General features: G+C 38.2%; 1 protein-coding gene across 8 annotated transcripts in view; it reads right to left on the bottom strand.

Annotated features, from left to right (window-relative positions):
* Positions 1-27,978, bottom strand: part of CTNND2 (catenin delta 2) — a 644,065-nt gene that overhangs the window by 30,151 nt on the left and 585,936 nt on the right. For 7 of the 8 annotated variants that reach the window (XM_031503967.3, XM_031503965.3, XM_031503970.3 and 4 more), the window contains 2 exons: positions 8,656-8,866; positions 5,336-5,420 (listed from right to left, as the gene is read on the bottom strand). In XM_031503967.3, the coding sequence (XP_031359827.3) occupies positions 5,336-5,420; positions 8,656-8,866 (296 nt within the window). Of the gene's footprint in view, positions 1-72; positions 199-5,335; positions 5,421-8,655; positions 8,867-27,978 lie in introns of all 8 variants that reach the window. The other variant, XM_085573606.1, reaches the window with a different exon arrangement.

The raw sequence follows: 27,978 nt of genomic DNA, 5'->3' as shown, positions 1-27,978 counted from the left end.
AACTTCTTTGGGTACAAATCTCAGTATGCATGAAACAACAATTCAAGACTGGCCAGCTGACAGCCAGAATACCTGAGTTGGGGAATAGATTCTGGTTTCTTGGCTCTGGGAGAGAGTATGCTGAGTGTGCCATGACCCAGCGTTGTGGGTTGGTGAAAATCCTCTGTCATCAGTCACACTGAAGCTTGGGGACGCCCACTGCCATAAACCAATCAATCAGTCAATCACTTATTATTCAGGTACTTGCATTTTCACAGTTACTATAAAAATGGACTCTAGACAATGCCTTCTCTATAATGATACTTTAGCTTCATGTTACAGAAGGGGGTTTATCTTAAATTAATTCATCCTTTTTCTAAGAGGGTGACATATTAATCTGAAAAATGCTTTTGCCAATTGTATAGAAATAAATTAAGCCCCGCTGAAAGATCGCACTGCAAAGTACATATGCTCATGAATAATCTGAACACATGAATAGTTCCTTCAAGACAAGTCACTATTTTTGAGGAATTATTATGCTCTGGATTTAGAATTTAGATCTTCAATGTAGGGTTTAAGTTCTGCACAGACCTTTTCACTAGATAAATTTAACCTAAACCAGCTTCCTTTGGTGGGATGTCTGACTGATAATAATAACCTTACCAGAAGAAAATCTAAATGATGTGTCCCAAGTTTACATGATCAGACATTGTAATTAACATTTTTAAAAGGTGAGTAGGTATTTAAGAAAAACTAGATTCTAAAAGTCCTTGAGATTAAGGTTTTGAATTTTAATGCTGTCAATTTTCATGGTGCATTTAGTCATAAAGAACTTCTCATAAAGCCATCTTCTTATTATTCTGAAAGTCACATGAAAAGCAAGTCTTTTTCTATATCCACATGGCCTTAACTGTTAAGAAGACTTCAGCCAATTATATGTGTCTTTTTCTAACCAGTGACAAATGAGGACATCTTCAGAGTGACTCCAATAAATGCCTATCACAAAGGTATTCCTGCTGTAAATGGCACAAATACAAGCTGAAGGACAACTGCCCTCAACAGCCTCCCTGGTTTCCAATATTGGGTGGTATTTTTATTCAGATGCCAGGTGAATAGGACAAACAATTCTAATATTCTGTGCAGAACAGAAATGTACCACAATAAATGGGAAATAAAAATATTTTCTACAAATTCATCATGACCTCTGTTTACATACTGGGAGACAAAGTAAGGGTAAACATAGTGATAGAATTTAAACATATTTTGTTGGAGCCTAAGTGGTTAGGCAAAGCAAACCACTTAACAGAAAGCATACTTTTCCTGACAGTTCCTCCAGCTCTTTAATACTACACACATTTAATGCTAATTAAAGCTTGTTTTTAGCTAATAAATTTTCTTTCATGTTAAACTCATTTAGTACAACACTTTTGCTCAAATTTCTTCATGTAATTTAACAAGCTATCTGTATTTAAGAGTAGTGGGCTATTTTCTTGAATACTGACATAAAGAAGAGTTTACCAGCTAATGGAAATTGGCTCTCTTATAGTCACACAGGTGTCCCCAAACATTCAACCAGTGAATATCCAAGAGATTGGAGCATGGGACAGTGATACTGAGTTAAAAATAGGTGCCTTTAAAGAAGTGACATAGTAGCTTCTTGCACCTTGCTTAAGAAGCTAAACATTAATAGGGCAGGATCTCTCTTTCTGGATGCTATAAGCAGCACTCATTTCCCCTGCTAACTCTATAATACAGGTTGCCAAGACACTTGAAGAGGAGGGATGTACCAGGAGTTTGAAGCATAGGAACAGGCTGTGGTATGGCTCATGTACCTTGTTTTTCTGATATGTTGAGCCATTGACCCACCCATGGTGCCTTGGGCCATGGGAACATTAAAGATGTTTGAAAATCAGATTTTAAGTCAATTGGAACAGACTAATGAAAACAGAGACAGATAAATGATCATTTATGAATATATATCTTGCTTGTAGAAAACAAAGAAGTTTGAAAATTATGATATTGTCTTTGGGAGACCATATTTTCTCCACCAATGTAAAATGTGATCACTTCCTTTCGAGAAATTAATCACACAAAAGAATCTACTCACTGTCTATATGTGACTGAACCTGAACATTGTTTTCCTCTTTGTGGACTTTTTCAGACTGGATTTCTGTACCAGTTATTGCTTGTAAATTAAACAGTATTTGTGATGAGCTCTTGCATGATAAAGGACCTGCAACTGTTGGGGTGGCTGGCAACTCCTTCATTTCAATACTAAATTAATTGCTTCCTCTTTGTCTGTCAGGTCTCAGTTTTTTTTTTTTTTGTTTGTTTGGTTTTTTTTTGTTTTTTTTTTTTGTTTTGATTTGTATATTTGGGGTTTTTTTTATATTTTTTTCCCCTACAGTTTTAGGACCAGAAATATTTATGCATGTTATAACTTTTCCTTGTTGGACTGTGTTAGAAGAGTGCCAACTTAACTACACTAGGGAGCAAAACTGATTTTTTCCCTCAAAGCACAAGCCTACAGACGACTATCTAACACTACTGCCTCACTCACAGATCTAAATGCTGTTTACTTTCTGTGTCTTTTCCATGCCAGCCCAGCCTAAAGAGTCTGTGTGTCCCACTAAAGCCACAACACAGCTATGACCTGGAAATCCCCAGACACTGGATAGAGCCTGCCAGTGGAGCCTACATGTTGTGGCACAGCACTGCAAACACTGCATAAGATATTGTGGACTTAAAGAACATTCACACCAATCCCCAACTCTGGATTTCTGTCAGTGCAATTTATTTCCTGCTGGCTGTAGGATGTTCCTTGCAATGTTGAGCAAAATTAGAAAAATGAAAGAGGTTTTAGTGTTTTTGCTGGTCCAGTCATACTTGGACTAAATATATTGACTGCTACTGTATCAGCAGTAAACATGTATTGCCTTCTTTTCCTATTAATAAAGAATAATGCTTCTATTATTTTTACAACTTCTTACTTTATTGTGAATGTGTAGCTCTAAAATATATCACAATTCAAACTATTTGGTTACATTGTTTCTCAAACAGAAGATAATTGCTGCTGCTTTCACTTAACTATAATGGGATGCTTGAAATTTCCTTGTATTACAATACAAAATTGTGTCTCTGTTGGCCAATTATTTGAAAGCAATTGTATAGATACTTTAGTATATGGGAGCCAATTGCTGATGGTTATGCAATGTGATTTACCTGCACTTCAAAAAAGGCTGTGCAAATGCAAGATACTACGCAGTGCTAATTGTATTACACTCTACGTTCACTTGTTTTTACTGGCACATATATATTTTAATGGGACAAACAAAGATTGCATTGATCCAGTATTTTTATATTACATAAGTAGCTGACTATTAGTATACTGCAAACTTCTCTAATTTTCCTATCATAAAACTATTGACATTGCCTTCCAAACAGTGGTTAAACTCAGACAGCCAGCATAAGAATCAGCCTATTAGAGGCAAGTTTAATAAATATTATAATTTTAGAAAATAATTGTATGTATTTTAACAAAAAAGGAGTATTTAAATTTAACTATCTAAACATTTTGATTAAAAGAAACCTTACTTATACAAGGCTTAACAGCACATATAATGGCATGTAATAAGTATACAAATACATAACAGAGACTGATCTTAATTTCAAGATTTTGTGTAGGAATTAAGTAATATAGACATAAATACAATTCTCTTCCTGTTAATATACATAATCTATCTGCTGTGAGTGTCCTGGAAGCTATGTTTAAAGCTAGCCTGCCCTATATTCCATATCAGAAGTCTGTATTTGTGGCCATGGAAAATGCTTCTGTAAGCATGTAAGGTACTTAGTACCTGAACATGCTTAGTGTGCAAATAAGTCCATCACCAGCAGTCACACCAGCAGCCAACAGTGTCCCTTAAGTAGCGGTAAACTCTGCAGCTACACAGCACAAGCATTATTACCTCCTGCACGGAGCAACCCCAGAAACTGCTTTTCCATCACGGCACATATACACAGACAGAAGGTTGGACATGAGCCAGATATTGTAAGAACCTTGAAGAGATTATGGTGCAGAACAGCTCAGCTTCTACAGTGCAGCCACCCACATACACAGAAGTCAGGCTATGCACACTTCCAGCGTGTTACTGCCTTGGATCAAGAAAAGCCTGTTCATGTTTGTTCCCACTTCTTAATGGGACAGTTGAGGACCAGCTTGTTACTTGGAATGTGTTCACATATGGTATCCCTGAGGCTGCCAAGGATGACTGAAAACACTGGAAGTGAACAATGGGAGAGACTCAATAACCATCTTCCTCACTCCTCAGACTTGACACAAGCAGGGATGAGGCATGCAAAAGAACAGCATTTCACACAGAAGGTCAGCTTCTGCCAGCTTGAGATTTGGTGCATGTATTTCAAGTAACTAAGCTATTTTCTTGTGCAAAATACAACACAGACCATACCACTGTGAACCTCCCCTACTTCACAATCCTTAAAACTCAGCCTTACCTAGGGCCTGAACTGAAGATGCCACATGAAGCCTTAGCTCTCTCTGATGAGATTCCAAATACAAATATCACTTATATAAGATGTGACATTCCAATCAAGAAGACATTGAAGAACTAAATCTGCAGGCTCACACTCACGTGGAACGTAATTAATTTTGGAAATATTGAAAAAGAATTGCTGTAAATGTTTTCATTTACTAAGTAGACACAACTTAAAAAAGATGTATAGAATGTTGTTTCACAGTGTTATATTACTCTACTGCAATTCATTTTCAAGAGGTTAGCAACCCTTTGGGAATGGCATGGTACTATGGACTCAACAGACTGAAAACCAAGTATATGATGCCACTGTATGCTGGCTGATTAGAAACAAAGCTACAGGTTTCTGCCCAGCTCCATATGTAGCTGGTCCCTAAGCACCACTCCTTCAGATACTCTTGTTTACAATCTCATGAGGAAACCTGGGAGCTGAAGGGCTGGAAATCTGATAATCTCCTCATGAAAAGGTGAGGAGGTATAAGGACTGTTCCAGTAGGAGAGCTTACATACATTCAGTGTACAGAGAATTGCACTCTCCAAGGCTGTCAGATCCAGCACCCTTTGTATGAATTTATTTCAAAATCAAATTCACATCCCATTTTCACCATCACACATATTTTCAAAGGGAATTTTTATGTTAAAAGTAGAAATTATGGAAAAAATAAGAACTCCAAGTATCTGAAATTTAAACTCCAAGTGAATTTCCAGTTACATAAACAAATATTTTGGTTTAAAGTCTCTCAGCCCCCAAATTCGGATAACACTAAGAAATATGATAAATCTAGAAAAAACTCAAGCCTTACCTTCTTGTAAAGACTTCTCAGGTCTCTGTACTGCCACATACTATTGAGGACCTGAGATGCTGCTTTCACCACTTTAGGCGAATGCCTGTTACATACATACATTAAAAAAGAAGAGAGAGAGAGAAAAAAAGAGTGAGAAAGAGACTTATATAAAGAACACCACTCATTCCAATTTTCAAATGCACTGCTATGGATTTAAACCCACAAATGAAGTGTGTTTCAAGTATACTGTAAGATCTTTTCTTGGCATCTTGGAGACCAATGTGTTTTTAAGCAAGGGCAATAGATCCTATTTCTATAGTACTAATCAATCAGTGAGGAGAAAAAACTTGTGCATCTCAGTACACACAGGGATTTCTGCTGGAAGCAGAAATAATAGTAAGATTAGGAGGTAGCAATTGGCAAAATTGTTGAGAACCCAATTGACATTATGTATATCTAAGATATGCTACAACTTTTGGCATAAAGGACAAGGAGATAGAGCATAATTTCTTTCTTTGCAAGCTGTTGAACTCTAGCTCAGGACAGTGCACTCAACTCATTTAGCACCTCTCAGCAGTGGCCAAAAGAAACTCTAGATGACTAATGAGCACTGGTTTTGAAATGCAGAGCTAAGTTGCAGAAATACAACTGATTACAAAAAGTTATGATAAATTTCATTAGGAATCCAAATGTGGACTAGGATTTTGCTCACACCATAATCCTTTAATGACAGGAATACAATGTTGTGTTGAAAACCATGTAACTTCACATGGTATTTATCTTCAGACAAGTTTTGAAAGAAGTTCTAAACTATTGTTACAATCAGCTGGTGTCATATATTACTGCTGGAATAGGTAATTAAAAAATAAATTGAGGGCATTCATCTCAGTGAAGAAGGGTCAAATAGAAAAGGACCAGGAAAATAACCCAGCCCATTAAGGAAGCATACACTGTGCAGGATCAAAAATACAAAAAAAGTAGTAGAACGCTAGAAAACCTTGCAAAGGCCAAAGTCCAGACTGAGGATTGATGGAGTTTGGGGCAGTCATTGAGGTGATTTATGTTTTACTCAGAAGAGGCATACAGTTTGAAACATCAAAGGGAAACCAGAAAACTAGCAGCAATCATAAGTTGCTGCTTTGGGCAGGGGCCAGGCTTTGGTTCATTCTGTGATTTCTGAAAAGAATCACTGATAGGCTGACTTGTAAGCTTTTGCTGATATGATACAACTGATTCAATAATACAACATTTCCCTAGTAATTTATTTGGTGCTTTTTTTCCACTTCTATTCCATTTTTCACCCAGAGTAGAGCAGTAGGTGGGTGATTGGTGAGTAAACAGGGTTTTGATAAGCCCTTTCAAGCATAATTGTTTTTATTATACTTCCAGCTGTACTGGCTAGTGGGGTGCTGGTAAGCATGGAGTAACCAGGAAAACAACTGTGCCAACCACTCCATAAGTACTGAGGAGAAGCAGGAGCCATGTGAAGATGATATGGGCTTGGCCAATATAGATAACCTTATAACCTTATGAACACCAGTTGTCTCATGCAGTCATACAGGGAGACTGTTCAAGTCCTGGGCATATTCCAAAGGTTATCAGGCCAGCACCAAACTACTGACAGTGACACATACCAGCATGCATGACCAGTTCAGTATCCTACACATTCAGAAGCAGTTGCTTCATACTGGACTAAATGACTTCATACAGAAGTGATTTACTGTACTAAAGTGAGCATGTCGAAATGTTCTATCAGTCCAACAAACAGCAATTTTGGTTTTCAAACAATGAATTATGTGTAAGAAACCAAACCAAACCAATAGCACACAGTACTGACATTTCTGAAAGATGAAAAATTGAACTTTTACTTAAGATGGGCATTTGCAGCACTGTGTGTTGACAGGTTTTCTTGTTCTAGAACTGTGTAACCTGTAAAAATAATAATACAGGACTGCAGGTCAAAGTACTTGAGAGGAGGGATGCATAATCATGACTTGGAAGGATGTTATGGAATTACTCTGCTCTAGGTTAATTAGAAATAGATGTATTCACAGTTATGAGATTTATTCAGACAGGGAATTATGCCCTTGGATCCTCCTAAAACTGCCCATGATACTTAAAAAATTCCAGACTCAACAGGTATCAGTATTTTTTTACCAGATAATACACATTCAGCTTAAGAGAAATGGATATGAACCTGCTTGCAATGTCAGATCTAGAAAATATAAATAAAAAATTTAGGTAGATTCAATAATAACAAAATACAAATATAAATAAATTGGCAGAGCATGGGGAGCTCCCACAGCTGGAATCACATACTTCGTCACACTACTTTTTACCCCTTACAATTTGAATGCAAGAATGTTTCAGTAATGAATTTGGTATGAAAGGAAAAGGGTGACAGTAGAGGAAGAGAAAGGTGATTAAATTATATTGGCAATGCTCCGATCACATAGGTGAGCATAAGTTCTCATACCAAATGTAGGGTGCATAAATCTTTCCTTCAGGTTGTGGCCTGGCTTTGTGGGGCTCTTTAAGAGCTCTGATGCTGCAGTAGGCTGTGTGATGACAGCTCCGAGTAGATGGACTGATGGGTTTTGTACACTACAGTGAAGGCTTTTTGTTTTCAAACTGCCATAGTCCCATTGCACTATACTTCATCAGGTTGACAAATATGAGAACCAGGCTATCTGTTTTAGGCAAAAGAAGGATAAAGAGTGAACTCTTCATAAAGAGTGTGCACATAGCCAAACAGACAAGATGAAACCATAGCTGTTCTGAAAATGTCATAGTTGTGTGCAAGACATTTTTTGCATCATGAAGCAGCCTAAAGGCTCTCTCAGAGCAACCAGTCAGAAAATCCATGGATTTACAACCAAGCTGGTGGCAGGGAGCTATGAAGAGGGACAGTGACTTTACATTCTTCACTCCTAGATCAAGAGAAGCTGTACCAGAATTGGGATGAGGTCCTTTTTTCAAAGGACCCCTCCACCTGCATGTCACACCTTGTGCAGGGGGCAATCCAACCACTTTGATCCCTAATGTTTATCAGGATCTTCTGCTATTGCTTAGAGGTAGGGGTTACTGTAGATAATTACTCTTCCTTAAAGTGCACATGGAGTGCATGTCCTTCGCTGTGGATGGCACATCAAAAATAAACCAAAGCAGAATTTTGGTATTGGCATTGTCTGTTTCATGTCACCCTTCACACTGGGCACATGATTTCTGTTGAAACAAAAGGATTCAACTCGCGATTGCACAGAGAAGGCAAACACATTCAGGACTAGAAACAACTACTGGGGAGGTTAGAAAGGTGCAAGGTGATTTGCAAAACATACTTGTCTCCTTTACTCTTAGATATGCCAACCAGTTTCTCAATGCCGCCTGCGTCTCGTAAGGCCTTGGCATTCTCCATGTTTTTAGTGATGACTTCATGCAGAGTGCAGCAAATGGCAGTAACGGTGTCATCAGACATGGCCTTGCTCGCTGAGCTGTTGCTGTTGTTAGTGCCTGGCAGTCGGTGGACCAGATCCCTCATGGCATACTTGCCTTTGTTGAAAGAAAACGAAGGGAGAATTCAGAAGATACAGCAATAAAGGGTGACGGAGAAGTACAGGGAAAACACGCAAGACTAATAGCACCATTTGCATCATTGCATGTAATCTGATTAGATACTGATATTAATTTGGAGCAAGCCATATTTACATGATTGCATGTTCAAGCATTTCACACATTACCGACCCTGTTAATACTTCCACACCGCATCAGTCTGAGACTTGGCTACATCACATCCATAAGAGAATGGAACTGTGATGGTAAAGGCCAAGCATATGCACAAAGATAACCTGAATAACACAGTTCACAGAGCTTGGCAAGTCCCCATCTCCCACCAAACAATTCACAGCTTGCTACCATAAATTGAATGTGCATCAATTGTTAAAACCACAACAGTGAACGCAAACCCAATGATGCTGTTACTTGTGAAAAGGTCTTCTCTGAAGACTTCTTCCCTGCATAAGGTTAATTCTATTCTACATGCAGCAATTTAATTGGGTTTAGTAGTGCTAGGTAGTATTGCTCAAGAGGATACCATTTTTTTTGCACAACCTTAGTTGTATGCACAGTTCTGACTAGAAAAGGAGCCTTTCTGACATCTATTCCAATCAGGCATTTTGCAAGAATTTACTGAAAAAACCACTAATCTCCAGAACCTAAAATCTTCCAAAATGAAAAGAATTTTTAAAATGGTCATATCAAACATTTAAATAAAAACAAATTCTGTACATTATGTTTGGGCTAGATGATATTTTTCAGTCTAAGTGATTCTAAGATTTTTATGATTTTTCATGCTTAAATAAACAGATTTCTTTTTCAAAATTGCAACTAAAAGTCATGCAGTGCTTGTGAAAATTATAAAAAAGCATCTTCTGAGAATATATATATATGGCAGGGTTAGCACCAGCACAGATGCACAAGAAGCCTCACATCAGAGGATTGCTATTAAGGCAAATGACTGCTCACTTCTTCAATGTGATAAAGAGAAGATCAGAGAAGGTGAAGGCCTGATGAAGTTATTACTGAGGTCAGTGGAACAACTCTGAATCACCTTCAGTACAGATGTGCTAGGAATTTGCATACAGCAATCACCATGAGTGTATCATGCAGGATGAAAAGGACAGGAAAATTGGGAAATATAAACATAATTAGTAATCTAATCTACATTATGTTTTGTGATGATCAGGTATGATTATTGTATATAATATGGTAATTTAATCAGATTTTTTTATAACTTAAAAATGTTTACACATAGTGTTTATGCACACTTATTAAAAATCTTATTTCTGAATTCATAAATTCAGTTGTTTGTATCCATATTTGAAAGCAGAGGCAAGAGGAACATCACATCTTTTAACTATCAGACATTGAACAATTTTTATTTCTCACAATTTTGCCTGATATGGTGGAATAACAGTCAGTCATTTGAACAGAATATTCATAATACAAATAAAAACTTAAATCTCTGTCGTGAACTGTTAAAGATTATCAAATAGATTTTATGGTAATGTGAAGTGTTAGAAAATACTCACTCTGTATTATGTAAAAATATTCCTGATTATAAAAAGCATTAGACTGCCTACAAAATGTGTACAGTAGGATTTGAATCTTTCCAGTGGGCTGCAATACAAATACAAATCCTGTCCTCAAACATTTTTACTTCTTTGAACTTAATATTTAATTTACTTGCACTGTTACAATTTTAAGCAATATTATTAATATCTGATGTAAAACAGTTGTTAGCACCTCTTTCTCTTTCAGATATGATTTGTTTGAGCAAACTGAAAATAATCTTTTTCCCTACACATTTATGAAACACTGTTGCAGGAAAGTTTGAAATGCTATTTTCACCTGTATCTGTCTGTTCTGTTCAACATGAACACACTAATAGCTGTATATCACTTACATTGAGTACTTCAGTCTGCAATACATATCAAATTAAGCTGGTGTTTCAAAAAATAAATTATGATTTGATGTAGCTTTTACTCCTCTAGTGCAGTGTCTGCCACTGGTCAGGAGTAAGCACAAGTAGATAAATCAGATCAGTGAGACTTTCTGCTTTACTCTGTGCACACATCCAGAATAGACCAACATTGCTTTTTCTTTTTGGACCTCACTTAAATTGCAACAGAGCATCTTAGAACCTCAGTCCTCTGGTGGAATCAGTTCATGATGATCATTTAATTAGCAGTCAAAGATTACAACCCAGAACACAGGGTGTAAGGAAATCTGGATGGCTGCCCCAAGCAGATTTCTTTCCTGGAACTGGTCTAGTATTCCAGGCAGTAGTATTCACACCAGTACACATGCCTAGAAACACAAGATGCTTCTTGCAATAATAAAGGCTTTGGAGTTATCAGGGAAAGCTCAGTTGGAAAACTAAAAAAGATACAGTCAAGCAGGTTATAAGCATTCTGGACATGCCAATGCTCAGCAGTTCTAACATTTCTGCTGTTCACACCCTTCAGCTAGGCATGAGAAAACCAAGTCAGTATTAAATACTTCAAAACATTAAAACAGGCTTTTTATACATAGCGTGTAACACTGGGATAGTACAGCATTCCCTATTCTGAGCAGTTGTAGTAATTCCAGCCCAATATTACCAATCAGTTCTTAATGAGAAGCATATTTAAAGCAAAATCTATTCTGAGTGGGTTTAGTAGGGTTTTTTAATTGCCTTCCCCTTCTTTCTCCCCCAGGAATTGCATCAAATTTATCAAGTATCAGAAAACTCACATTTTGTAGATCTAAAATCTAGTCACTGTACTTCATCTGTGGCAGCAGGGCAAGCTGGTGTCCAGTTTGGAGACCCCCCTACCAGAACCTGTAATGTCAATGCCAGGTGACGTCGCTGTTGAGGCAGGAGGGGAATGAGAAGAAGATTCTGACTCAAGGTCCCCCTGCAGGAGCTGCCTGTTGGGGTACAGGCCTCCCTCCCCGTCCCCAGGAGGCAGTGAAAGACAGAACTGCTGCTTCCAACAAAGCTGCTCACCCATGTGGGTAAAGCAACTGACCACAGTCCAACAGGCATCATGGTCAAGGACATAAAAATGTCCTTCCAGAGGTTCAAACACAGGTGGTGCACCAGCTGGAAGAAGAAGGGAAATGGCTGAGCTACAGAGTTGATCCAAGTCACTGTCTAGGTGGGTCTTAAAACCTATTAACAAGTGTAACTGTTAGCACATTTTCTGTGGTTGAAGTACTTTAAACACTGTGTTAGCTATGTGAAAATATATTGAAAAAGAAGTGAATTTGCTTTAATATAGAATTAAGCCATGGAAGTTGAAAGTCAAGGACTATTCTTTATACCGCAAGATGTTTTTCTAAAACTATACAGTTAGTTAATAAATCACCGTAGGACATTCACAGAAAAAAACTCCATCAGTTATTGGTTAATTTCTCTTATCTCAGTTATGCTCCTACTTCTTTACTACGGACATGAAGAAGAGTCATGCTTTCTAGCATAAGCTATAGAAGAAACTTTGCTCTACAGTGGTGTGAATGTGAAGTTCTCCCACAGGTAGTGTTGCTCAACACAGCTGTGATCCTTGACTTCTGCACTGGTGTGTGTTACATTCCACAGAGCATTTTCACTTTGAATTATGTTTCTCCATGTTAAGAGCCTCTTCTGAAAGCAGATTGAAATGTGTAATGGAAACCAGTGTTGGAATGTCAGCAAAATTTTATCTAGCACTGCTATTATCTAGAACCACTAGTAGGAGAGCTGGGCAATTCAGCTTGCAATACCAGAAGCCTCCCTGAATGGAAGAAGTGAGAAGTGATGAGGATGCTGGGAAGAGAGGCAGATGTGTGTGAGGATTATATTAAAAATAAATACCCTTGTTAATTTTCATTAGGGTCCATGAAGAACTACTTTAACCTACAAACAAATTGATTTTTAAAATTTATTTCCGTAATTGAACATTACACATTGTAAGATCCAAAACAGATTTGAAGCTTTTAAAGAGGATTTACATAATGTGATTAAATATAGCAAACAGCTCAACAAGGAAAAAAGAAAACTTACTTATTTGTCCAATTTTACTCTTAAAGGAAGGAAGAAAGACATAAAATAGACATAACAGGAAAAGGGTTATGTTGTGGGTGCATGGAAGAGCATTTTTCTGATACTATACATTTAAAAGTAATTTTTCTAAGATAAGACATCCATAATTTTCATATTAAGAAGATGATTCATCTAACACTATGCACTGTCTTTGACTGTAAGATGATAGCATCTGCCTATTATTTCAACAGTGAAGATTTAATGTCTTTTTCTTTGCATGATAAAAGTCTCAGCACCTTAATACCTGCCTTCATTACTTAATTCAGGAAACATTTCACATCAGAGGAACTAATAATTGTCCTAACAGAGATTCTGCCTTCAGAGCCAAACAGTAGAGCAACTATTCTTCTTGTAGATTAAACCAGAGCAAAATCATCAACAGATAAGGTTCTACTTCTGGAAATTCTTCCCTACTATTGCCTTGAGACAAATTCGCTGCTGTTGTAACATTGTTGAAACCACTTCCATTTTCACTCATCTCTGAATAATGCCTTTGACACATTGGCAAATTTATTAAATAGCTGTGACATGGTTCCTAGTTTGAGAGTACAAGATTAGGAAAACTGACCTATTAAAGAAACAAGAAACCTCAAACAGATATTAATTCCAACAAAGACCCCTGTCTGAGAGATAGATATTTTCCTATAATTGTCCACTATTTCTCCCCTCCCCAAAGATATCCATTAATTCATATAATGTAGCTAGCTAATATAAAAATGGCAAAATGCCATCATACTTTGTTATAAAGGTACAGATATCCTATTCCAGAACTACTGGTGCCTGTATGTAAGAATATGTGTGAATTTTCTTCTCTTCATGCTAACACGTGTGCTCCACTTAAGACATATTTTGGGCACTTTCACCACCCCAGTGTTTTTAATATTACTCAACATCAGTGTTTCCCACATTTATGAAAAGAATAGGACTGGGAGAGCTTTTATTATTACTTTCAATCATTACTTAATAAGTGCCAAAGCTGTCTACTTAATTTGTATGGAACAGATTTTGGTCTTAAGTCGGTGTATTATTCAACTGGTAGTCTAATAAATTAGAGTGTATTCATCACATGACAGCAGTGGCAGAAACACAGCTATATTTGATGGTTCATTCCTGCACCACGCTTTCCCTGTCAGATACCACTGTTCTAAGCTGTAATGTATTACAACTACTGGCACCTGTGTAGCACCAGGAACTGCCCTCAGGATTCAGATGTCAGTGTACCAGAGGACCGCCCTGTGTACTTTGAACACTGGAAATTTTCTAGTGTGTACTGAGATGCAAGAGGGGTGTTAGAGCCCATAAAAATAGAATGATTATGCTTATTGTAATATGTAGCAGACTCTGAACTTGGACAACACAAGTTATAGTGTAGGCATCAGAGCAGCAGTCAGCCTCATGTCATTTCAGAGGGTAAAGGTGTGTTAGTTTGCATAAGGACAATTTCTTTCACCAGTGAAAGACTCAAGAGGAAAAACCACCCTGAATTTTAAAGGCAAAATAGGCTAAGAGATAAGAAATGCTGTCATAGTGGTTCTTAGAGCCAAACACGTGTTTTTTTGTGGGGCAGAGTAGGAAGCAAGCCCAAGAAGATGAAGCAGGGTAATTCTAGAGCTGCTGAACCAGGAGTAAAGGCAGCAGAGGGAAGAAGACACAAACCTGTATCTTTGAAAGCAAAAAAGACTGCAGTACTGAGGTTGAGACACTTGACCCACTGAGTAAATGATTACTCCTCAGACTTTGGGGAGCAGCAGGAAAGGTGAATGAAGAGTAAGAAAAAATCCACCTTATGAGGTAATGTTTGTTTATAAAGGTTTGTATATGTTGGTTTGTAACCTTTTCAAAGAAGGTTTATAAAAGACAGAGAAGCACAACCTGAAATAAATGTCATCAGCCAGTACAGAGTTTAATGCCCTCTTGCTCACCACTAAATGACATGAGTGCCTCCAGACAGGCTTTCTGCTGCAAACACCGAGCCTGTGACTTTGCTCTCCACCAGACTCCAAAAGATATATTCTGCAGCAGTGCCTACTGCAGGGTACCTTGCATGTGAGGAACTGCAAGTCCCACAGCTTGCATACAGCAATGCTCTCTTCCCTCTTGCTGGGGCCCCTCATTTGACATAACTTCAGCTGTGGACAGAGCAGGTTTGTCATACTCCAAGCTAGTGTCTGCTGTCAAAGCCCCATGGCCTGGCCTGTGCTGGCTCATGGTCTTTGATTTTGCTCATCACAACACATCTGTTTCTTATTCCTAAGACCACTGTGCATGAATTGTTACTAGAAGAAGAAAGTGGAAAAATCCTGGAACTGTAGGACTGAAGAGCATGCCCCAAACAGCATGAGCCCCACCACATCTAGTAAGTGTCAGAAAAATGGATGATTCTGGGTCACTTTGGGATGGAAGTGTAAGAAAAAAAAAAAAAAGATTAAACCATTTTCAGGTAAATAGGGGGAAATTCACCCCAAACAGATGGGGGCAACATGGTTTCAAATTCCCTTGAATACTTGAGATACCTTCACAGTTAGATCTATGGAAGACACACAGGCTTCTGGAAAAGCAGATGTAAACAAAATTGGATATCCTTTGGTCCTTAAAGTTTAATGCTTATCTCTAGGCACCTAGATATCATTCTCAATGTTTGGCCAAAAATGTTGATTAGGTACTCAGGTCCTTTTACTTCTTATGACATGCACAAACATTTGTAACCTCTGGCACTTCAAAATAAAATATGTATTGCACTACATAATGGTAATTGACTATAGTATTGCAATTATCCCTATCCAAAAAAACTCACCTCAGCTCAATCATTTATACAGGAAAGAGTAATGAGTTAACTTAAACTAGTTTTGTAGGCAGCTCAAGCCTCATGGGCTGGAAGTCACTGTGTTAGCTACTTCACATTAAGAATAACTTGCCAATCAAGATGGGATAATGAGTACTTTGAGCAAGAGAACAATACCAGATATAATTTCCTTGCAGTTTTTTTTTAAATTAAATTTTAAGACTCTGTAGAGTAAGTTATTTTTTGAGACTAAAGAAAGAATAAAAACCATTACACACACATGACCTCCTGTGCCCCCAAGGATCCAGGTGCACTTTGCTTATGGCTGCTGAGACTGAACAAAGAATCAGGTGGAGGTCTCAGATTCCCTCTTCACTTCAGATAAATGATACACACTTTCAGTTTTTCATCATCTCTGATGACAGGCAGCAAGATTTCCAGACATAAGATTGGTATTTGGTATGGACCTCAACAAAGAGGAACAGTATCTTCCCTGATGCATTATATGTGATGTGCCAGTCATTGATTTTCTTTTTTAAAAATCTTTTTTATCAAGAATAAATTCAGCCATCAGCAGTGTAGCATATAAAGCCCCACAGGGAGCAGGAACAGTAATCTTTTACAGTTTTACGGAAGAAACCCTTAAACTACCATAGAGTGATGAAAGCATGTAAAATGCCAATAACTGTGTTGCAATGTCAGCTGAGATTTGCTTGTGAAAGAATCAAATATCTAAAAAAGTAACCAATATAGAAGCTTTTATCTTTTGAAAAAGATTAAAGATGTTAGTTCTATATTTTGCAAAAGGTACAAGGAGAACAAGGAATGACAAAGGGCACTTCCATAACAAGGATGAAAGAGCAGTATGTATAGAAACTATTAGCATTACACAAAGACAAAAGAGAAGCATTTTGGTATTTTGAACCTGAACATGTCATGGGAAATCACAACTGGGTGCAATGCAATCACCACTTACCAGCAATATGCTTTCTCAGACCCTTCACACATTTTCTTTCCTGTAACAACACTTTAACCCAGTTACCCTTCTCCTTCAGCCTCTCTGAAGCTTCCCTTTCTGCTTCCAGAAACGTAACTTTTCCATTTCATGTTTCCTGCCTCCCTCTGGCTGATTACTTTCCTTGTGTTCAACTCATCAGGGCTACCCCCTCTCCCCTCTACTACATGACTAATAATTTTTCTTCCTTGAGCTGCATCCCCTCAAACCTTTGGGTATTATTTGTGAAGTTTTCATTGTCCTTTGCCACATCTTGTAAACCTGTGCATCTGCCTTGTTTGCCAAGCTTTTCCAATCACTCCTCATTTTGGTTTAAATACCTACACTTTGATGGCCAGCTAGACACTGCTTTTGTCACACCCTTGCATTCCCAGTTCCACCCCTAACCATCACAGACCCACCTTTTTTAATGTTCTGAATTAAAGGATATTTTAGCTAGTTTGCAAGCACAGATTTTAGACTCAAAAGTACCAGATGCTATTGCTCTTGTACTACTCTTGTTGGACTCCTGTCTATCTTAATTCCACAGACAGCTACTGCTGTTACTTCTAATACTGATTTTTCTCCTCTCTCAATGAAGTCCTTCATATTCTGGTTGTCTTTCATGCAGTGAGACTCCATATATTCAGACTGTATACCAGCAGTTACTGTAAAATCTACAGATGAAGAACTTCAGGGTTCCTGCTAATTCATGTTCTAACACGAGCTTTAAATGCTAGATGCATGTCTGTACTTTGCACCTCTGTTGGAGGTAATGTCAAGGGTAGAAGCACTGTATGGAGACCCTGCTGAGCATCTCTGCATCTTTGTTGCTGTCCTTTTGGCAATTTTCATGGGATGCATGCTGCCTGCCATGTGAATTTCTGGAGAAACCAGATGTTCTTCAGGGGTGTATATGTTTGCAGCAAAACAGTCAGAAGTCTAATACTGAAATGAATTTATGTGCACCATGGCCAAACAGATTATCTATTTCGTAACAACACCTCTCACCCAACACAGTGGATGGTTTCTGCTTTCAATGTTCATCCATGTATCAGCAATCCTCCCTCTCTCATTCTAGAGAAACGAAGCAACCATGAAACACAACCCAACTCAAGGATGTACTCTCTGACTTTCAATCTGGTTTATGAAGATGAATTTGGGAAGAGGTGCAAACATTAATTTGTTGACTGTTTCACCCATGCTGAGACTATAAAAATGATTCAGTTCAAGTTCAGCTTGACCTGCCTAATTATCTGCTGACCTGGTATGTCAAACAACTGCTGGGTCCACAGAAGGAGAAAAATCTACACTAATAAGATTCTATTTGTCACCCTCAGCAGTGAAGAAATCAGCATTTTTAAAGGCAAACATTCAGAGGTATTGCTACTCTTCTGCTGCTTCTGCTCTCTTGGCCAGAAAAAATTATTTGAGTGGTGGTTTTGGCTGTCTCCCTTGCAGACTTAGCTCTGGAGGGCTGTCTGAGAACAAAAATGACAACCTAAGGCTTAATTGCTGCTGGATCCAAGGAATTAATTTTTGCATGTCTGGGTTTTATATCCAGAATGGATAGAGTCCATGTGTGCAGTAACTCAAATAATTTCCTTTATAATTAATTTTGAGTGCATTTCCTGCCAGGTATACAAACTAGAAAGCATGTAGAAAGGAGTTGTGAGCCTACCTATTGATCCAGGTAGTGCGAATATATCCAATAAACCAGCTCCTTTAAAAGTCAACAGATTAGTTTCTTTTTTAGACTGCACTGTCATCTTTCCTTTCATCTTTCCAGTAGCTCAAGGTAAGAAAGATTCTGCAAGGGAAGTGATTCCTCAGTTTAAATGCTGCAGGCCAATTTTTCTGATTACTGGAGTTGGTATTAGTCCCTCGCTATGCTCTTCTCTGCTCCCTGCAGAGAACAGATTTTGGAAGGCTGAATTTTTAAAAAAATATAGTAGTTTAATTAATGCTATGATTAATCAGTGATGCTAAAATGCTTTGAAGAGGAAAAGTGCTATGTGAGTGTTGAGTGGAATTAGGGCATAATGAAGAAATACAAATGCAATCTATTTTTGGAAAAGCAAGTTTAGGATTCCAGATCTATAGCCTGATCCAACACCTACTGAAATTAATGAGCGTGTCTACCAATGTTAAAAGGTATGAAATTGAATGCAGAAAAAAGTAGCTTTTCTTTTTGAATTTGGTTTTTATTTTGTATCCAAAACAGAGCATGATTCTGACAGGGGTAGTCAGAGGAAATTGCAACTAGACATTATCCTGTTTTAAGTGTCCATGAAGGAATTGCAATTTATTTGCTACTCTTTTCTGCTTCTTTACTTGTGCTAGAATATTGCCTGAAACTCAAGAAGAAATTTGTCCCCATAGTATGGTCTGAAAGACTGATTTTGCACGCTTTTATATATAACACCATGGTGAAAACATGAAGATTCTTCTTCTTCATATTAAGAGAAATAAAACAGATCCTCATGATCTACTCTGTTATCAAAGGTCAAATAAAAAGCATAGATGTAAATGCATTAGCTGAATAAAAAAAAAGTCCTGGTAATGTGGTAGTGTGCTTTGAAAACATGTCTTTCAACAGACATCAAAACCACTTCAAGTCATACTGAAATGTTCATCTATTCTGTAATTACTTCAGTGTTCAAATATTTCTTAAGTCATCACCATGAAAAAGCTATATGGAATAGTTAGGATAATTAATCTGTGCATGATAGCTTAATACTGAGGATATGTATCAGCATTTCACATTGCTTTATTGTGCAACATAAAATAATTTATATTTCAGTTACAAAACACTGGTTAGTTACTAAGGCTCACTGAAATCATACACTAACCTTACAGACTTCAGTGGTTGGGAGAAGGACATAAGGGAAAAGAACAAGTAAAAGAACAGCGTCAGAAAAAGTGATGGGTGTTAAAAAATATTTTTGAAAACTTTAAAGACAATTAATCCACAAATGGGTAAGAATATAATACAGTATTTGATTTTTCCCCCCGCTATTTGCAATTGTTAGCAAATATCTCATGGAAACAGTGTTCATCTGTTAAACTACTAATGTATCACTATAACTAAACCAGACCATCCTGGTCTGCTGCAGTAATGAAGCTATAAGTACATTTATTAGAAACATGGCCTCTCACATTAGTCATGCAGAAAGTGGGCATGTAGTTGGTTCTACAGGTAATTTTTAGAGGTCAATTAATTCTGCAAATATTACTAATGTTCTGACTCAGTTAAATTCCTGTTCCCTACAGTGTTTTGTCTTCTTAGCAACACAGCCACTGGAAAAGAGGAAACTATATTGTAGTTCTATATTTTAAATCACCTAAAGCTACTACAATATAAGACCTGAACACAGTAAGTATGTAAGAAAGAGTATGTATGATGCAGAGTCAAAGTAAATTCTATTTTCTCATAGGAAGAGCAAAAATGCATCCAATAACCTTCTTTAACACATGAGTAGTATATTATTGTTTTGACTACAACACTACCAGTTCTTACATTTCTCATAAAAAACTTTCTCAGCTCTTCTAAGGCATATAGCTCATTATTAGATGTCGTTAAAGAAACTGTGTCAAATGAATCCTAGTCCCAGCTGATCCATCAGAGTTCAGATCTACTGGAGCACAGTTCTGTTTGTGTTTCCTCAGGAGGTGGGAGTCAAATAGTCTACAACATGACTTGGTTTTGGGTTGTGCTACTGCTGATCCTTTCAAAGTAGCAGCTCCAGGTGTCACCTTCAGGCTAGTAGCTGATCAAGTCCTCTCCAGTGGCCCTCAAAGAAACCTTGCCTCCAGACATTCATTTGAGGTTGCCCAGTGTCATTAAATTGTTGTTTTTTTTAACCCAAGTCCCAGTTGTTCACCTGTAACTTAGTAACACATGGCAGGAGGAATCTCAGGACTGTGTACCTACTCAGTTTCCTTTTCTTACCTCCATGGAGATGCATGGCAAGAGTCAGAGAATCCATGTGTTAAACTTGTTATGCTGGGCTTCATCTCCTTCTTAGAGATAGGCTGGACAGAGGAGACCAGCTTAAGGCAAAGACCATAACCTCTTAGATCCTTCAAGTTCATTGGCTTCTGCAACATTGGCTGATCTCAGTTACTTCCAAAGAGAGGGGGAGAATTGGGCAAATACTGCAAAAGTTTTCTTCCCCCTCCAGATTTATGGAAAAGACAAATCTGGCAGAGAGCAGCTGGCTCCCAGGCTCCAGTGCCTTATTTTAAATTACCAGATGCTCTGAATGACTAGGGAGGAGTCAGAGTGAAAATTTTACATGTACTCAGCAGCCTCGCTACTTCCCTGAGATGTGGTAGAACATAGACTACACTCTGCATTGCAGGGGAGGGATGGGAGATCAGGCTTGGAGGGCTGGAAAAGATTTGACATAACAACAGAAAAACAAGGCTGAAAAATAAATGCTCTCAGCTAAATAAAACAGGTAACAGGTCAGATACAATACTGACCTCCTAATCACAGGAGATTCAGAGGACAATATTACTAAATGTAAAATATTTCTTGATAGACAGCTCCTCTGAAAACTAAATCTGCAGAATGTCACATTCCCTTTTTGAGAGCAACCTCTGTTGTCAGTGTCACCTTGAAAAACTTTATACACAAATATATGACTTTGCATATTCTCCCTAATAGAAGCATTTTCCTCTAATTAAAATTAGCACTGATGATTTGCTAAAATAATCCTGAGTTATGAAATCCAACTAATGTATAAAACATATCACTTTAAGAGCACCCTGAGTAGCATACAATCTAACAGATCCTGTAACTTTTCTCCTGAGAGGAGTAAGTAATGAGACAATTCATTTTTCTCATATTGCACATTAGATCCACCAAAGAGCCTATGAACTCTGAACACCACCATGGCATATTCTTTTGGTACACAGAGCTTATGCTGCAAAATCTGTAAATTTGGACTAGAAGCATTTTTTTCTTTCTTAAGGTTGCAGTGAACTTCTCAAAATAAAAGGTTACAGCCTCTACCTTGAATAATACAAGAACAGCCATAAAATAGCAGAGTGACTCACTGATTAATTAATTGACTAAGCTTCCTATGTTAGAAAGACTAGCCCATCTCTGTTTATATTCCCCAAAGGACTAAGTGGATAAAACTGAAATGCAACCATGAATGAATGAGACCCCTAGCACAGTCACATTTGATTGTGGACCTTGACACTTCTAGCAAAAATTAAATAAAAATTTATGCAAATAATTTCCTTATGAATATTTTTTGAAATTATTAATAATTTCCTTATGAGTCCTTATGAACAATCAAGGTTGCCAGGACTCTCTAAAGATAATCTAGTTTAACCCCTCTGCTCAATGCAGGTTCAGCTCAGTGTTCTCTTATAACGAGATGGAATTACCCGTATTTCAATTTGTGCTGATGAACTCTTGTCCTGACACTGGGTATCACCAAAAAGAGTCTGGCTCTGTCTTCTTTACACCTGCCCATCAGGCATTTAAACAATGTATAAGATCTCACAGAGCCTCCTCCTCTCTGGGCAACAGAAAGGTACAGTCCCTGACCCCTGAGGCATCTCAGGGGAAATGCTCCAGGCCCATAATTATTCTTAGGGCCCTTTACTGAACTTTCTCCAGTATGTCTGTCTCTCCTCTTGCACAGGTGAGCCCCAGAACAGGACCTGGTGCTCCATGTGTGGCCCACTCTGCTGCTGGGGCATGCTGCTGACTCCAGGACTTTTTTAGATTTGTCTTGATGATGAAAGTGATGGCAATGTAGTGGGCACAGCAAATACAAGAACACACTTTTTAAGCCCTTACCCAACTCTGGCCACTAACACAAAACCCGTGTAACCTGACCCCTAAACCTTACCCCAGCACCCTTCACTAAAGCCTAACCCCAAGCTCTATCACAAAGGCCAACAACCAAACCCGAAACCCTTTCTCTTATCCCTACCCCACATCCTTGTTCTGACAGCAGACCGGCTGTTCCTAATCCTAATCCTAATCCTAGCTCTCACTGTGACTCTCACCTCCAACCTAACCCCAACTGCTTATCAAAAACTCTTCACGGAATTCCAAACTCAGACCCAAAGCCCTTTAGTAACTCTAAAGGCTAATCTCTCTCCCTAAAAAGCAGGCTCAACCCCCAGCTCTAGACCCACACAGGTTGCTAAAGTCTAAACCCTCCTTCTTGACCCTGCACATTCAGCCCCTCTTCTGAGCCCGGCTTTCAGGTGACTGTGCCCAGGAGGTGGGAGATGGGCAGAGGCCAAGGAGGACAGAATGCTTCAGCTGGATCCCTGTTGGTCCTCATGCCTCAGTACTTCAATAGGCAGGACCTAGATGCTGGCATGTGAAGCTCACACAAAGGGTATGAGCTGGGCCAGTGAGGAAGGTTGATTTTGTGGCTGTGAGCGGGCTTTGGATGTTGGACCATGCTTGATAAGCCTTTACACTAACTCTGACCATTAACCCCAAACCTGATTCCTACCTCCTACCCCAATCCCAAAATCTAATCCTTGACTCCAACAGCACAAATATCTTCTGGATCTATAACAAAACCCAAAACGAAGCAAGCCGGTAAAAGTAGAAAATAAGCTGACACAAATGTTTACAATTGTCAAAAAATAAACCAGTTTTTTTGGTATGTTCTTGCTCTCATAAAGTTGGGTAGGAGCAATAAGGTAAGGTTTCATTAATCACTGTCTCAAGCAAACATTAGATTTCACTATGTGAGAAAATTAATGATTTTACTCCTGTTAGCCCTGCTTTGCCTGCAGCTCAAGCTGGTTGCCAGCCTGATTTAACAGAAACACCCAATTAAAATTCCTGCCTATGATGCAATGCGCTAGCAAGTGACAATGGTCTTCCCTTTAACAATTATGCTAAATACTCCATTTAAATGGCACCATTAAACTAAATGGATCTAAATTATCATAGTGCTACTCCCCAAAAAAATCCACTCAGTTAAATGAAACTTTTGTGAAAAAACACAAGAGAAGGAGATATTAGCATTGACATATCAGCTTTTGAGTGAGACACAGTTAACAGCAATATTGTACAGCCATGCATTCATTTAAACACGAGCTCCTTATCTAATATAAACAGCAATACAAAGCACATTTGCAGTCACATTTTTGATACATTTGTATAAAATTTATAACAGACAAAGCATACTGAAAAGTTCTTTAAAGATCATTAATATAAAATACTCTCTTACCGATTATGAGATATTCTACTGGGTAGCTCTTAGCTTCCGGATTTATCAACACACATATTCTTATGTTTGAAAGTGTCTGAAATATATCCTTAGTACATATTTATTTCAAATATTAAAGGTAAATATACTGAAGAATAGCTTGGAATCTGGCCCACTTTTGACCTACGAAAACGTCTTCTGAAAGCAAATTAAAGTAGATAGATCTGTAATTTATGTTCAAGTTCTCTTTATCCTGGAATTACTTCTCCTTTCAGAAACTGAGTCTGATAATGCTGTCCTTACAATTCATAGAAGTATTTTACTTTATGTAGATACACATGAAAAATTATTTTCATTAATATCAAGTAAATTTAAAAATTACATGTAGAACCAGAATAACTGAGGTTGGAAAGGACTTTGGGAGTTTCTCTAACCTAACCTCCCTGCCCAAAAGAAATGCAAAACCAAAATGCAATGCAAAACTATCATGAGACCACTGCAGATCAACAGAAAATTGTTAAAAAAACATGTATTATCTCATATGTTTGACATAATACACTAGATGGCACACATAGCCCCTCTGCTGCTCTCCTGTAAAAAAGATTATTATTCATAATGGAAGAAATGTTTAAATATGATAAATGTGTGTCTTCATGTGTGCACAATTGTTTAGTCTCTTCTCTCAGTACAAATTTTAACCACAATTTTAACTACATAAAGATGACAATGGACTGCATTCTTTTTGATATTAATATATTTTGGGATATGAAGGCAGAAAGAGTATGCAAGAAGAAAGATTAACTAATACAGAGGGGATATTGACAGAATTGGGATGGAAACTAAGATGGAACTGGTGCAAATAGGATGAAAAAAATGTTTGGATAGTGCTACTCAGAATAGGTACTAATGGTTCATCATTGAAATATAAACATTTACCAAAAGAATTCCATAGAAAATGTATGAATTGATTTCTGTAGAGAAACTTCTGTCCTGGGTCTGTATCTATCCTGTGTCGCAGTCAGTTGTATGGGTAGAGACAAGGACAGAGGGTGAAAAATATTTGAGGACTGGTTTAGATTTCAGTTATATTGATTTTGGATGATGGAATTCATTAAAGTCAAATGGATAATATTATTACACAGAAGCAGGAGATGATTATCTGCAGAAATACAGACTGAGGAAGAATTTACTGAGTCGCAATTCTGGAAGAAAGGATCAGGAAGCCAGAGAAGATCATAAGACAGGCATTACATCATAAGACAGGTGCTACAAGATAGGTTGCTGTTGACAAAGGCAGCTATTCAGGAGTATATTAACAACTATTCCTGGCAGACATACAGATGACATGTTCCTCTGTGCAGAGCTTATGGAGAAATACCACAGCTAGTCTGAATGGCAGACTTCAGGAAAGACAGGGACAACCAGAATGACTCCAAATGAAAGCCAAAAGAGTAGCTAAGAAGACAGACTGAACTGACTGCCATCTCAGGTTTAACTGTGTATTCAGCTACTCTGCCCCTTCAACCTGCAAACAAGGAACAAATCTGTGCTCTTTATGGTAATGTACTGCAGTGGCACCATTCTTACTCAGTGTCTTCATACACAACATACATGGCAGAGGAGGCTGCTACTGGAGACTGCAGGTCACCAAGAGATAGCAGAAAAAGAACACTCCGTGGACATATGGCCCTACTGCATGTTTACGGTGAGTTATTTCATATGATATACTTAAAGTACTAGAACAAAGAAAATTGTAAGTCAAATGTCCAAAATGGGAAGAAAGAACTGGTTCATATTATAAATGTTATTGTTACTGAATTTATGTTTGCAAGCTGCTCTCACTGGCCATGAAATAGAGTGGTTCACCTTATATGTGAGGTCAATCTCAGTTTCCCATTTTTTTTTACTGATCTAACTTCATATTTATAAAGGGTCAATTAGGACTGAGAAACAGTTTCCTTTAATGAGATAGTCTGGATCCCCAGGAAGGGACTTGTTCTGGCAGGTTTTGGGGTCACAGGACAACAAGCACAGCTCCACTGATTTTAGGAATGTTAACTCATGAAGCCCTGACATTACTGAGGGGCTAAGAAGCATTTTACTTTTCTCTTTGACCAAGAGTGGAAGGGTTGTTTTTGCAGACTTTGAAACAGATTTCTTGCACTAGTCCATCTGGAATATACCCTGCATTACAAAAATACTAACTCCAACCCCTATTGAGCTGAACACACCACCATAGCTGTTAAATACTCCTCTTGCTTTGGCTGCAACAGCGTGTCTGTGGTCTTCTTTCTCATCCTTTATTGCTGAAGGGCTTATAGGAATGGCTTTATGAACAGCATCAACATTACTGGCTTGATACTTAGGATTGCTGAATCTGTTCACTGAAAGTATTGTATCCATTCCACTGTCAAACTTGGGAAGCTGCAATAAGCTGTGTGCTTTTGAAACTGGTTGTGGGAGAATTGGGAGATTTTGATGGTGACTGACTTATGTTGAACTTCATATATCAAGAGATCGAATTTGGGTTTAGGACTTTCAAACTTGTGCTCACGGGGCCTTGCAGCACCAGGTCAGGTTTTATTGTAAAGCAGTTTTAAGAAGGAGTGAGCGTTTTCTGAATCTGTTAGTTCCTTTAACAGGGCCTTTGTCAGGGAAGCTTTTCTGAGGATAAAAAGTGAACCACACCATGTCCTCTCTAGAGGATGTGAAAATTGCTGGCTTATTTGAGGTGGAGGAGGGTTAGGCACAGAGTTAACTTTAGAAAGTGGAGGCTTGTGATGTGCTGGGAGAGACAGGACAGGACTATCAATTGACTGAGGCTGTGTATGCTGTATTTTGAAGGAGTAAGAGGAGCTGTAGCTTGATGGATTGGCTTATAGTGCTTTGTACTGACAGGTCTATCAACTGATACAGCATCAGTTGTTTTCCCTATAAAATAACTGGTGAATCTCAACTGATTCTGCAAATGAATTGGTTTAGTGGGCTCAGAATGATGGCTGGCAAGAACCTGCACATAGAGCTTGTTTTCAAAACTCCTGCAGTCAAAATATGATATCTGCTTTTGATAATACTCTGCATCTTCTTCAGGGTCATAATGGCTTGAGACCTTTGCTTGAAGGCTCTGTGATTCAGGGCCCTGTAAATATACTTCTTAGATGAAGTATCCTTTTAGCTTGTCAATGAATGCAATACTTGTTGGATAATAATAGGACCTTGCAAAAGGAATGGACCGCTTAACTTCCTGGTATCTGGAAGATAGGGAAAAAAAAGAGATCCAAGACAAAAATCTAGATGAACATATTCAGGTCTCTGAATATTTTCCTTACATTTTGTAATTGCACAATTCCTTGAGTATATTTGACCACCATCCTTCTTTTCTTGCTCGTTGTTGTCTGCTCCCTTTCTTTCAGAATCAGGCAAAACAGAAAGCTGAGACATCTTATCTTCCTCCACTCCTCTTATTAATCCGGGGAATATTCTTTCTCTTTGTTCACAGCCTTCAGGTGACTTGGCTCCTGCGTCAGCTGCTGCCATGGCGAGATGGCCAAGTGCCTAAGTCACCCATCCTGCAAGAGTTATGCACACACTAACGGGCCAATACTCAAAAGCACTACTCTTTCCAGGAATATTAGTGTGAATAGCTCACCTTGGATGCTTTCTCCTGGGTTCCCCCACTGCAACTTAATCTAGGCTGTGCCCCAGGACTTTGTAACTTTGGTTACAAAGCCATCCTAACTTTCAAATTAGTACCACTGCTTTTGGAAATACTTCCATCAGTTTTGTAATATGATGTGCTTTTTAGAATTCCTTTTAGTGGGTGATGTCTAGACATTTTCTGCACACTAATTGTCTCTCCCTATGACAATGCCATATGTGATTATTCACTCACAGTTACAGAAACCAAGGCAAGATAGGCCAATGTACAACTCAAGAAGCCACCTAAGACTTAGAGTTTTTCTCCTCAGGAATGATAGAAGCAAATGAACTCTTCCAGCTTCAAGATTAGGTTTTTTAGTATTTGCTTTATGTTGGAACTCAATATGTCTCTCAGACATTTTT

This window comes from Lonchura striata, chromosome 2 (assembly GCF_050655825.1).
Source record: "Lonchura striata isolate lonStrDom1 chromosome 2, ASM5065582v1, whole genome shotgun sequence".
NCBI lineage: Eukaryota > Metazoa > Chordata > Aves > Passeriformes > Estrildidae > Lonchura > Lonchura striata.
The sequence above is the reverse complement of the archived record's forward strand: the minus strand, read 5'-3'. Positions and strand labels throughout refer to the sequence as shown.